General features: G+C 40.5%; 1 protein-coding gene across 1 annotated transcript in view; it reads right to left on the reverse strand.

The window, feature by feature from the left end:
• Window positions 1-13,616, reverse strand: part of calcr (calcitonin receptor) — an 85,234-nt gene that overhangs the window by 11,887 nt on the left and 59,731 nt on the right. Inside the window, exons 12-16 of the mRNA XM_033637450.2 lie at window positions 11,870-12,035; window positions 11,654-11,764; window positions 11,355-11,467; window positions 8,648-8,739; window positions 4,690-4,816 (exon numbers count right to left, since the gene is read on the reverse strand). Of these exons, the coding sequence (XP_033493341.1) occupies window positions 4,690-4,816; window positions 8,648-8,739; window positions 11,355-11,467; window positions 11,654-11,764; window positions 11,870-12,035 (609 nt within the window). The remainder of the gene's footprint in view (window positions 1-4,689; window positions 4,817-8,647; window positions 8,740-11,354; window positions 11,468-11,653; window positions 11,765-11,869; window positions 12,036-13,616) is intronic.

Consider the following 13,616-nt stretch of genomic DNA (forward strand, 5'->3'; position numbering starts at 1 on the left):
TAAATCAAGTCCCCAGACAGTCGATAGATCAATATTAGGCTCCATGACATTTACTCTATGCATACATATTGTTCCATTGACCAACCGAAACACTGTGATGTCCTTTTTATGCTGATGATACCATCTTGTACGCCATCAACTGTACCCAAAACCATACTTATTGTAATTCATTTAAAGTTTGTTCTAAACTCTAAAAAAAGACAAAATGTATGTATTTCACATGAGCATCAACTATTGTTGTTGCTACAGTGGTCCATGTTCTCTATGGAAATCTAATCGATTCAGTACAGCATTAAAAATACTTTGATTAGACAACAGACTGTCCTGCAAAAGTGACGTTGAACACTTAAATCAAAAACTAAAAGAATCTGTGACTTTACTTTCTAAATTGATGAGATTAACATCCTTTGTTGAGTTTGAAGTGAAGAACCAAGACACTGAATTACAGGGTACATTTTAAATAAAAGCTCCCAGTGCAACTAAACTGAGCATGTGATATGCTCCTCACCACTGGAATAAACTGCAAAACAAATTAAAGATAGACACACTTGTTCTTCTGAGGGCCTTCAATGTTTTTCTTGCGGATATAGAAATATATTTAGGACTGTGTTAATTATCTATCTCAGCATGTAGTTATTGTTTTGTGTCGCCAAATTATCTTGTAATCTAAAATATTTGTTGTCATCTCTCTCTTGCAAATGAGTTCTTGATCACTTCCTGCATAAATTCTTACAACAATACAACTAATTAACTAGCTTACTTTTTATTCTGAAAAAAACAAACAAAAAAACAGGTACTGAATTATGTTTTTTTTTTCCTGAAACACATTTGGAGAACATTAATGTAAGAGTTCTTCATAAATACAAAAAACAAAACAAAAAAACATTTACATTACGAGTACTTGACTTGGGCGATAGAATTCCCCAACACACACGTACAGTGACGGCCCTTTACTGCTCTACTCTAACCTATGTGATGGCAGCTACAGAAAGTTTGCTGAGTGTTCTTGTGTTAACTTTGAATGTATGGTTGAACAGGCTAATTGAAGCCTGGTTGTTTGATGAATGAATTTCATATTGCACTTGTTTTCTGTTGTTGAGCAATTTACACTCCTATTCTCATGTTTGTCTCTTTTCTTTTGCAAGTACTACAGCACTCTATAATAATTTAATGTGAGTACTCGAATGACCTAAAATGCCCATCCCCAATTTACATAAGGTTTCAGGTTGATAGTCCTGTGTTAAAAGAGCATGCATGCAGCCGCAGTATAATTCAAATATGCTGGCGCTGCTGTTAACTGCTGCTCTCAGGGGTCTTCTTAGCTCAAAACACACACAATCATTCACCTCTAAACTTTTAGCCATATGTCTCTCCCTCACTTTCCTGTGTTTCCCTTTCCACCTGAGGAATCTCCACTATAACAGACATGGAGACAGTTAGGTCACTCACTTTTTACCACTTCACAACTGTTTTGCACTGCAGCTAACCGAGGTTTGTCTAAAGTTACCGACAATGTTCTGTTTTAGAAATCAGGCAGCCATACATCATGTGGATGTTTCTCATGTTTTTCAGCCTCCTCCCTGGTTTGACATAAGCTTTGGGGATTCACTCCCCCCACTCTGCTGGCAGGCCTAACCAGTCTCTGTATCACCACACCAGAGAGAATTTAAGAAGCTTGTATTCTCTGTGAGAGCAAATCTCCACCACAAAATCCACCTTTCCTAAATCACCAGCACAGAAAACAGGCTCATAAGTCTAAGTTTGGCAGCGGTAAATTTCAAAATGTTTCCCAACAGACACGCGTGAATCTCAACCACTGATGCCTGTGATTTCTTTTTCTGCTTCCTCTTGAGAAGCAAAGAGCTACCATGACCAGTTTTGTTTTTTATATTGCAGCCAGTTAGCACAACTTGACAGTCCTATGTCGGAAAGTAACTGATGCGACACAAACCTTTTTGACAAATGGCGAGGAGGAAAGGTTTAAAAGCGAGCCATTACACAAATATGTATATATTTCTTCACATTGATGAGGATGGCTGTCACGCCTGGCTGCCTCTTGGACACGTTCAGAGAGGGGATGTGAATAAAGAGTTGGGATGAGCCAGACAGATTTGGTAAATGCATAAAAATGAGCAGCAGCAGGAAGCAGAATCAGCTGAAGCCTCCGCTGTCTACTTTGAGAGCCAGAGATGCTCCAGCCGAAAGCGGGCTGGGGGCTGTGCGCCAACTTCTACAATCCTGTTGTTTCTGTACGCTACTTTGAGCATCTGAGGTTCTTTTTTTAGTTTAGTTTTTGTATATTAACATAGAGATTAACATGAAGAATCTTGACTTATAAAGTTTCAGGCAATATTCTGACACAGTTTTCAATAACTTGGACTTTTAGAGCCTGAATGTGTTCATTGTATTAAGGTCTACATGAAGGTAAAGCTCTGTAATAACAACCTTTAAGAAGCAGCGAGCATTGAGTTAACAGGTTTTCATTATTTTTATTTCCAACAAGGAGTGGTTCTTGAAAAGTAGCACATAAGTTTATGTTCAGGTCTGATAGTGAAGCATTCCTACGAGACTGATTTATCATCCCTACCAAAGCAAGACTCAGGGTTTCAAAGAACTCACATAATGCATTCAGCGTGGCTCCAAAACTCTTGACAGGAGAAATGTGGAAGAGAGCGAAAACTGTCTGTTTACAGTGCAACACTGCCAAGATATGGCACAGTGAGATTAAATACTAATTGGGATGTACCTACAAGTCTGTTGTACCAACTTTTGAATATTTAAAATCTAGAACAACTCCTTAAAAGCAGCTGCAGAACATCGCCTGGCCTTGCATACACAAATACGTTTTAAAAAGATCATTGAAATTCTTCCTTGCATTTTTATCTGGTTTAGCATAAATTGTGAATGCATTTGTATCTCATTTTAAGGAAGTGGAACTAATCCTCCTTCAAACACTGGATTCTGCTAAATGGCATTTTTAGCCATGCTAGAATCTGGCTCCAGGGATGCCGGTCCACCACTTAGGTCCAGACAGAATTATCTCGACAAATATTGGAGTATAATACATTAAATTAAAGACATTTATGTCCCCTTCAGGATGAATTGTAATGCTTTTGGTGTTTCAGTACCTTCTCCTGTAGTGCTGTTTTCAGGTAGTCTGGAAATCCAGACTCAAATCTAGAAAGATTTTGAGTCTGGCCCTCACGATACACCCTTCCTACCCAAGGGGCGGCTCTAACTGAGGCATATTAAATGCCACCGCACGCAATTGGATAGCACGATAGTCAATCAGAGCAAAAAACAAGGCGACGTATTCATTGCACTAAGCCCCATTTGTTTGCCGACCAGTGGGGCTAACTGATATATTATACTTTAGCCGTATCCCGTCGGCAAAACGGCAAAAAATTCTTCTGGGGCAGCCTTCTGTTCCTCTCTCAAGGAACAAGATAAGTGTAGTTGGCTTAGTGTTTCTTCCAAAGCTAAATTGACTGGACACGGTCCTTCGGCAGCTGACATCTTGGCTGTTTACTTTTCGACTCCTACGGCGCAGCGCTGTCTTCATCATGTTACACCTGCCCAGAGCCCGCCTGATTGGTCCAATAGGTGATTCAGTGGGCTCTGCTCGTCGGGGCCAGATCCCCATGCAGTGCAAATTCGAATTTGCTAGGGGCGAGGCATCTAGATTTCCAGGTTAGTTTTCAGGTACAATAGGTCTACTTCGGTTTATGACCAAACACCTGCAAAACTAATGAAATTTCCATCAGCCTTAGCTGTACTTTGTGTTTTGTGCTAGCATTAAGTTCACTAAGTTCACATTACAAGCAAACACAGCCCAAATCCAATTGTCTTTGCTCTCATGAGACACAGATGTCATCTTTCAGTGTAGTGTGGACACAGAAATCTGATTTTTTTCCAATTAGATCTGAGCCTCTTTCATTTGTGGTCCTAAATCTGATTCATATCAGATCAGTGGCCATTTGATCCCTGTGAGAACAATCATATCGCAATTTGTGTTTGTTGTTCTTATTTATCCATAGTTTTATCATCATGCTTCACTGCATAGGCGCAGATCACTCACAAGCGTCGTAGCGGTCCGCTAAAACTACCGCATTCTGCCATGACACTGCTGCAGTAGGCTGCCACAGTCGCCATGGAGCCAGACTGCCAAATGCTTTCTGATGGTGACAGCTTGCCTACATGCTGTGACAGCATGGTCATGAGGTGCTGACGGAGATATTTGTATGACAGCCTGTTATACCAAAAACCAACACCCATTGCTGTAAAGGGCCATTTCTCCAAAAATACGCTACGTACTCAGATAAGAGCACATGGCTAATTATTTTGCAGAATGACTCATTGGACCTTCCTGCTATGGTGATCATCCAGCAAATAAAGCTTGCAGTTTTTTGTTTTTGCTCCAACGCGCATGTGTGTGACATTATTTGTTGCATGTGAGACTTTTCAAGGCAGAGATCTGTTCACACTGATGTCAGATATGGGTCACTTCAAACATGAATGTAAACAGTCCAAGCCCAAAGATCGGTCTGGGAAAGAATTGAGCATTGAGCCCTGTAATGTAAACTTTAAAAAAAGAGAGATGTTTCCATTCCCACAGTTGATGCTCATGTATGTCAGTGGGAGCAGTCACATATGTGGAAGTCCTGGTGGTAAATATTTGACAGAGCTCACCGGGTTTCTGTCCACCACTTCGGTATCATTGACCACTGCTATGAGGTAGATGATAGTGAGCGCTGAATTGAGCACATAGGAGCAGAAGAGGTTCTTGTGCAGGGTGATCCTTTGGCAGCTCAAACTCCTGTGTGAAGAGAGATGCCATGATTGACTTGACATACCAGGACATGATGTGATAATGAAAAATCTCTTAAGACACACAAAACACAACCTTAAACAAGACAAAAAACTTGCCACAAGTGAAGAAGTGAACAGGATTAAAGTGAATGGCAGACTAAAAGTTTGTAAAATATCAAATTATTGGGAGCTTTCATCTCACAATTCCTTTGTGGTTGCTAAAAAAATCAATGGGATCAATGAGCTGCATTCCCTCTAAATGCTCTGTATTGTTCAGGCTAGAAGTGCTGTTAAATAATGCAAAATAGATCCTGAGGGTGGTCCTCATTACTTTGGCGGGCCACTCCAGAATTAATAACATAATGAAATGCTTGACAGGCAAAGTGAAAATAACTATTATCAAAATTGTAACAAGTCATTCATATGCAGTAGCACATTATTGTTGTTAATGGTTAAATGATGTTTTAATTCCAGGGCAGCCATCAAATGTGCCGCAGCTCACTGCAGCGTGTTTGAAGCTGAATGAAACCTTGTACCAAATATATTTTGCAGAATATAGCCTCCTATAAATGTGTCCGCGACAATTTAAGTTATATCCTTTTATTGCTCATGGCCAATTTTATCTCTGTTGAGTCATAAAAAAAAACCCCAGAGATACATGAAAAACAGGAATAGCGCTACATTTCCTCAAGCTGGGACACAATGGCACATTTTCACCGTCTTATTCAGAGGCCGTGGTTATCTCCGACAGGAAAAACAGCCTCGCTTCAGCGCCAGACATAAAAGGAAATGCAGGAGCTGCTGAATGCTTATATACCAGGGGTTTTATCTAAAAGGGGATGTCAAAACACAGGCTGAGTCCTCATGGCAGCGTCGCTCGGACTGCCCTAACGTCTTCAGGGTCGGCCTTTCAACCACATCTGTTTTTCCACAGCAAGCTGGAGTATTTTTATCTGGGAATCCTGACAGTGTTGATGTAGAGTTGTAAATAACAGAGTAGTGCAGCTGTACGCCATCACATACCACTGTAAGCTTCACATCTGGATCTTATAATACAACAATGAGCCTCCAATAGTTAAACTGTTTTGGCTATAAATGGGGTTGGTTACAAAGAAAACAAAAAAATATCTAAGCCAATGACATTATTACTTTATTAAGATCTTAATTTGTTGGGACTTTAATCTTGATGGATTGTGTATGTCCCGCTGAGTTTCTGTGTAGCTCAGTGTGACTCTCAGTGGGTCATGGGATTTTGCAATAATATGCCTGCTCTGAACACAGCAGCTAGATTTACAAGTGTGTATAAAACTTTGCAGCAAACTGAGGGTCTCGTGCAAAATCTGCTCTGGATAACAGCTGCATTAAGGAGGTCAAAACCCTTCAGCATGTTGACTTTTACAACATTCATGAACAACAGCGCCAACAAAGACACTTTTTCAAATATTGTTTGAGAACCTGAAGTTGATTCTCTCCCCTGGGCTCTGTATTCAGGTTTATAAAACAGCACAGTCGCCAGAAGAAAACGTCGGCAGTGTATGTTTCTGCAAACCCAAATACATTCACGTTTCGTACGTAACACATCAACCATTCTAAAATGACATAGTATATGAGCTAATTTTGTCATCAGGAGGTGGATGACAAGACGCCTGCCAAGCTGCAAATCACTGTACAAGATCAACAAACAACAAAACTGATCCAGTCAGACAACTCATTTGAGATGTTTATTTCAACAGCGGAACATGGTTATAGTTTGGCCTCTAGACTCCAGCCTCATCACTCTGCGCAGATATGTTTACATATTGGCGAATGATGATTAAACACCCCCCCCTCATCCCCCCTAGCCTGCAGGTGGATGCTGGGGAGGAGGTGGGGCTGAAAGAGCAGGCAGCAATACAGATGCAGGGCAGCAGCGGCACTGACAAGGCACAGGGAGAGCTGGGAAATTCTTGCAGCTTAAACAGACCTCGAAATTGGAAGGGTGTGTTTTGTAAATGACATTTGTGAGTGAGGTATGACGTGTGTGTGTGTATGAATCAGCGCAACCCGAGCTGACTCCCTGAACTAGCTCACTCCATTTGTGTTTTAGCAAGTCATTGTTGAGTTTCCGTCATTTTTGGCTCCGAACCTGGGTCTTTTATAGCGACCAGTTGGCAGGGATATCGCCAGTATTGACAGAGACATTGCTGCGTTTCCAGCAGAGATTGTGCCCCCAAAAACCAGGTATGTTAGCCAAAATATAATCTTATTTAACCATGACCAGGTGGTATTTGTGCCTAAATTTAACCACAGGATTCAACATGTCCCTGTACATAATAACAAACAAGTGAGACATATCCAAGGTTTGCAGAAACCTTATTGTGTAATGCTGATCAAGTTCATCCCTTCCTAAAAAAACTATAAAGTTCAAACAATGTGCACACTGCCAACTTTTTCTCACGCTTCTTCACTTCTAAATTTCACGCCGAATATTATACCTATCTTCCCTTTATCCACTTCATTATTCTAAACTCTTATCTAGTTGAATTTCAGCAGCAGCATCTCCTTTAATTGTGCACCTCTTCCCTCTGGGATTAAGCAGTTCATGGGGATGAACAGCCTTAATGAGCAGTGCGCTCAGGTGCACGTGCTTCTAATAAGAGCACAGCGCCTACGCATTCAATGGACGTCACAGCTCTCCACTTTTGAATCCTAAATATCCGTGGAATAAATGTGCAGCACAAAGAAGCCAAGTTGGCATGAAATTAGCGACGGTTGTGTGTAAATTACACTCTGTGAAGCAGCAGAAATATTTTAAGCTCGATGGTTTGCCTTCATTTGTGACAGCAGCTAAGATAGTAATAATTTTCTGATTACTGCCTTAAGTTTTAATTTAACACTGTGCCAATGTTTACACCAAGTGAGTTTTTCCAAACACTTAGATAATGTGACTTTCCCCAGAGCAGTGAATAAACAATCAGTCTTTCTGATTGTATTTAAATGTGACACGACCACTTATTTACACTGTAAAATCTTTTGTGTGGCTCTGGTGTTAAAAAGCTGCAAAATTCACTCTGCTGCGGACAGAATGGAGATATCACTGACTGCAAATAAGACCAAGACCAAGCTACTGCCCATGATGAGTAATGAAATGGTTGGAGGAGACTGTAGTGAGCACTCAACACCATCTGTGTGTCTGTCAGATCCACTGATAATAGCAATAACATGTCTGAGCCTTTAAGGGCAAAGCTGCCATTTACTCATCGTCGATTATCATCAAGTGTATCAGCTTCATCTCATTACAGCCATCCTAAACATTCACTCAAATTACAAAGCAGTGTTTAAGTCAAGACTACCAAAACCGAGACCAAGTCATGACCAAGACCAGACCGGTGTCAGTCCCACACTGCATGACATGTAACATGTAAACCATAGGCACTCTTCAAATTGATCTGAAAGATCCACATTCCTATTAAAACACCAACAGAAACCAATGAAGATTCATCTTCATTCACCTCTTTGCATGCATATGTTTAAGTGTACCATGAGAAATGTCTTGATAAAATAATAAAAGGGCATTGCAGAGGTGAATTTTATGTGTGGGAATTTCCTTTTAATTTTCTATGACGAACAGTGTGTAGATGGAATCAGCTTCTTTATTCAACACTATTTTTTGCACAGGCAGTTTCATGGTGTCCCTGAAGCTGTGGTCTTGACCTGTCTTTGTCTAAGACTGAGACAACGCCAAGTAAAAACAACCATCAACAAGTGGTCTTGAGACCGGTCTCAAGTACTACAACATTGATACAATCTCCAATATCAAACCAGTGCAATTGCAGCTAAATAGTTCTTGATTTATTACCTGAAGTAGAAGAAGATGGCCAAAGAGATGAGCAGGGAGGCTATGGATAGAGCATGACCCACAATTGCCATGTAAAACAGGATGTACGCTGACTGTTAATAACAAAAAGAGAAGGAAAAAAGATAGAGAAAACATGTGTAACATTACCACTTATAAATCTGATTGTCTTTGACATGTCACATGTTGTTTTCTGTGAGAATTCTGTGCGTAGAAACATACAAATCAAGGCCCTCAATAGTTTGCATTTTCACACAAAATTCAAGGTGTGACACTTGGCACTAAATAAAGTGGCATTAATATTAAATTTTACATTTTACTGTGGACACAACTCTTAATAGGGAAAAAACAGACATTAATATCTGATGATCTGCTGCTGGGGACAGTGAGATAAGATTGTAAAGACTCAGGATTGACAGATTTAGAGAAATTTGGTAGACACTTGCAAAGGATAGAACTACACCACTATTTGTACACCCCTGTTGATCTAAATGTTAAAGATTTACCATTTAAATTTAAATTTAACATTTCGATTAAGATTTAACATTTAAATTTAAGATTTAGATTTAACATTAAGATTTTGATTTAACATTTAAATTTAAGATTTAGATTTAACATTTAGATTTAGATTTAACTTTTAGATTTAAGATTTAGATTTAACATTTAACTTTTAGATTTAAGATTTAGATTTAACATTTAACTTTTAGATTTAAGATTTAGATTTAACATTTAATATTTAGATTTAACATTTAAATTTAACATTTAATATTTAGATTTAGATGTAACATTTAGATTTAACATTTAACATTTAGATTTAGATTTAGATTTTACATTTAGATTTAACTGTGACATTATATTTAACATATTTCCAATACTGCTGTAAATGTGGTAAAAAGTGACTTTAAAATAATTCACATCACTTTTTTTAACGTTTGAAGCTAAATGTGGCAAAATGTTACTGTTAATTTCAGTGAGAGCCACTTTACAAACTGCACCCCATACCCATCAGCCTTATTTTTATGGTGCACATTTATATGTGCAAGGACCTCTCCTGGTTGTGGTGATTCACAACTTTGAAGAACCTGTTTTGTTGACTGTTTAGAGAGTCACTGACTGCCTAACTGACTGGCAGGGGGTGGAGGTGATCAACAAAATTACATAGCAAATGATATTTTCCAAAATAGGCTTGGCTCGAAACAGCAAGCCTCATCTGGTCTGTTGCAGGACACATTTTAGCCTTCGTGGCTCATAAACTGACATCCATAGAAAAGTTTGGTTTCATTTTGAAGCGGAGCATCTGCAGATTAATTCTACACCTGGTTTACTATAATCCACTAAAGTTAGGCACAATACAAGATGAATGAATCCCTGTTTTTGTTATCTGTGCTACCACCTTGACAGTAACAGAGGCAGAAGGGACAATTGAGTGAGATTAAATGTTGTTTGGGAGAGATTTTATTGGACACTGCATTCAAGGTTTGTCTCCATATAGCCCATCTATGCTAGCTACACCATGATAATGTAACATGCATATTGTCTCCCCTTCATTCCACTACTGTAATGCTGACATGCTGGACACAAAGGCAGCCCTGCACCCCCTGTTCCCCACCCACATGACCCAGACACACCTGGTGGAGATCTGCTCTCTACTGAGTGCACTTTCTTAGTTTCTCTTTGAGATCATACTGCTGAGGCTGTTTGTTCTAAGAACTTTCCTGAAGCTGGGGAGGCTGAGTCAGCAAAGATCAGGTTTCTGTGGTAACAGATGGAGCGGCTGATCTCTGGTTTTGATTGATCAGCAGACTTTTTGAGTCTTTCTCCCGGGTTTGCCAGGACAGCTGCGTAGTACACCAACTGGAGACTCGACAGAGTTTCTTGCAGAGGTTTTGTTTACAAGTCGCTGTTATTTGCAACTGACCGTTTTCTCTGTTCCAGACGGGAGAGCATAATAGAGTTGTTGTTTTTTTTTAATTTCCTTGGATACTTGTCAGATAATCTCCAGCATAAAAAATGGATAAGTTTACAAAAGAAAAGCCAGAAAATTTAAACTTATGAAAATGTCTTAGAAGGCACTTTTGGCTTGGATTTGGCATGAAGAGAAATTTGGCACAATATACTTTCATATAATCAACCAATTACTGAATGAATACAATCTGCGAACAAGTGTTTAACGCCTAAAAGTCATGTGCATGAATGTTTAAAGTTCACGAGTGTGTCTCTGATGTCCCATCTGGCAAAATACTGGGAAGAGCTCTGGGTTGGACCAGTCTGGTCTCCATGTGGGAAACATTGTTAGTGGCAGTCTGGTGCTTTTGGTGATAAGCAGGTTTCTAATATGTGATGGTGTCAACACCAGACTATTTGCAGGGAGGCTCCTCTGCCAGGCCTTTGTTTTATAACAACTGTATAGCCTCAGGGACAGACGGCATGCACGTGACTTTCCATCTCTAAATATTTCTGTGGAACTCACTGTAGGAGAGTAATGTGTTTTGGGAACAAAACTCCTGTTAATATTGGTGTCTGGTACAATATTTATGAGCAACTACATCAGAATACGTATTTCAAGTTTCCACATTTACGGCCTATCTGCCTACTCTCCAAATACCAGAGGACTCCATGCAAGAAAAAGAAAGATTACGCTGAGTCATCACACTGTGACCACAATGCAGGCGATCTATGATAGCAGGCTGCTTTATTTTAAATAAATTACCTTTAACTTTGCCTCTGTGTTTTCAATACAGAGTGTGTAGTTGGACCAAGTCCTGTTGGTATCCGGGTGGCGAAACCACTGCCCGTCCTCCCCACAGTACTTAGTGGCCTTTTCTGAAAGTAACAATTAAATAATGCATGCATATTCTCCAAATGTCTTCACGTTCATAGAGTTGTGTCCATATATTCAGGTTCTGTTAGCCTCAATAATTCATCCTCATAGCAATTAATATTTTATAGTTCTTGGAAAACAGTCAACAGAGTGTCAGAGGAGCAAAACTCTTGAGTCCTGCTTCTCACCTGTCGGGTCAAAGTCAGCAAAATAATTAGGGCAGTTTTGAGAGGTGTAAGTTCCTGCTGGAGTGTCATCCCAGCACAGCCAGCCATCCCAGTTTCGACTGCAGTGGAGCCCTGCGACACAGACACGCGGCAACAGAGAGAGTTTAAACATCTGGAGAGGAGAAGTGCAAAAACTAAAAAAAATCACAGTGAGCCCCAGAAGAATTTCATCTCTACCTGATTTGTTATACGGTAAATCTCGATTCATCTTCTCGAAGCATTTGTACTGGCTGTCAAGGATTTTCTTATTCACAATTTCCTGTTCCTCTGGGTTAACCATGGGGCTGACTGTGGCCTCATCAGCAGACTCCACTATAGCGTCCCCTGAGAACTGGGCGGCTGCCTTCATTTTAGTCAAACACAAATACACACACACATACTCAGAGTCACAATCAATCACAGAATTAGCAGTGAGGCTATGGAGAGTATAGCAAGACATGCAGCTGAAGACATTTTTACTTTTTAGTATCCTTATCTCTTTTGTTAACAGTGAAAGAACAAAGGAAAGAAAGAAACTATGTGTGTGCTATTTTCTGCATTTTTATAGCAGCCCAGCAAATTATATTACACTGAAATTGGCCATTTTGCTTCTCTATTGCTGTGTCATTACAGGAGCTGTATGTATCCTGAGTAGATAAAGAAGTCATCCCCGTCTGTGTGTGTTGTAATCTGAGCTTCTCTGTCCATTCATGTAGCAGCTACCACTGATATCAGGACAGCGTTGTCGCGAAAGTGTAACGCCCACCCTCTAGTTTCACCCCAGGTAAAATGTTAGCTCTGTCAGCACTGTAGTCGTTGTTAGCACTGTTTATTAAGACCAATTCCCCTGGAAAGAGTGAAGGCTTTGAAGCCAGTTTTCATAGTGGCCAAACAGTGTAATTACATCCATCAAGTATTCACTCCCTTACATTTACATGGCCAAAGGGGACGTCACTTGATCATTTTTTGAGGCTCAGTAAAATGACTTGTTTCACTCTGTCCAATAACATTTAGAAAGTCTAGAACAGCTGTATGATTAATTAAAGTAAATGGAGCACTTAACCGGAAGTAGCTGGCTCGGCTGGAGGAGGTCTCTAGCGTGCCCGCTTTATGATCCACACAGTGTTGAAGCAGTGCAGATCATCCTGGTAATTTTATACGAGGCAGGTGAACTTTTTGGGTTTCATGAGCCACTGAACAACTTTCATAGGAATGAACAGGGCCTGCCTTCAACACTGTAGTTGTCTTTATCCATCCATGGTTAGCACCATTAGCCCGGCCCCTTTTTAAATAGGAATTGTGCAAATTTGCAGGAAAGCCCATTCAGTCTTCTTTCAGCATTGACAGTATAAAAGCAAAAACGGGGAGTGCAGCGAAATGCCGCCTACCTACTTTTGTTTTTACAGAATGCGCCTTTTTCTGGGCAATGGGGGGCGTGAGCAAGTAACAAAACATGTATGTGACGTAAACAGTGGCGCGGGAGGGAAGCCGCGGCTGGTCAGTCCTTTGGCGATTCTCTCATAAGCTGGCCTGTTCTTCACTGTTCCCATCACTTGACGGTTAATGGCCTCTTCATTTGTGAGGACAAGGAGGGCACGCAATTCCTTGTCTCCCCAGTTGCTCATCTTTACAGTGTCTGTCAGGTTTGCATTTCCCTCTTGCTACTAGCTGCTCATTCCTGCTATCAGCTGTTTCCTGTTTATCCACCGCCAGTGGCTCACACGTGTGGCGTAATCAACAGCTCCTCCCACAAGTCATCAACAGCCCCTCCCGTGGCGGAAGGCCGCCTTGTTCTTTTTAAACCAGAAAGGTTCCGCCAATATGTCTACCCTACCAGACGGAAAATTGGGCACCTCGGATCAACTTGCCAATCCAGCTCTGTGTGTCTAAACGCTCGCAGCTTGCCGGCAAAACAACCAAACATTCACCAAAAATCTGGCAGTGT

Source organism: Epinephelus lanceolatus, chromosome 16 (genome assembly GCF_041903045.1).
Source record: "Epinephelus lanceolatus isolate andai-2023 chromosome 16, ASM4190304v1, whole genome shotgun sequence".
Classification (NCBI taxonomy): Eukaryota; Metazoa; Chordata; class Actinopteri; order Perciformes; family Serranidae; genus Epinephelus; species Epinephelus lanceolatus.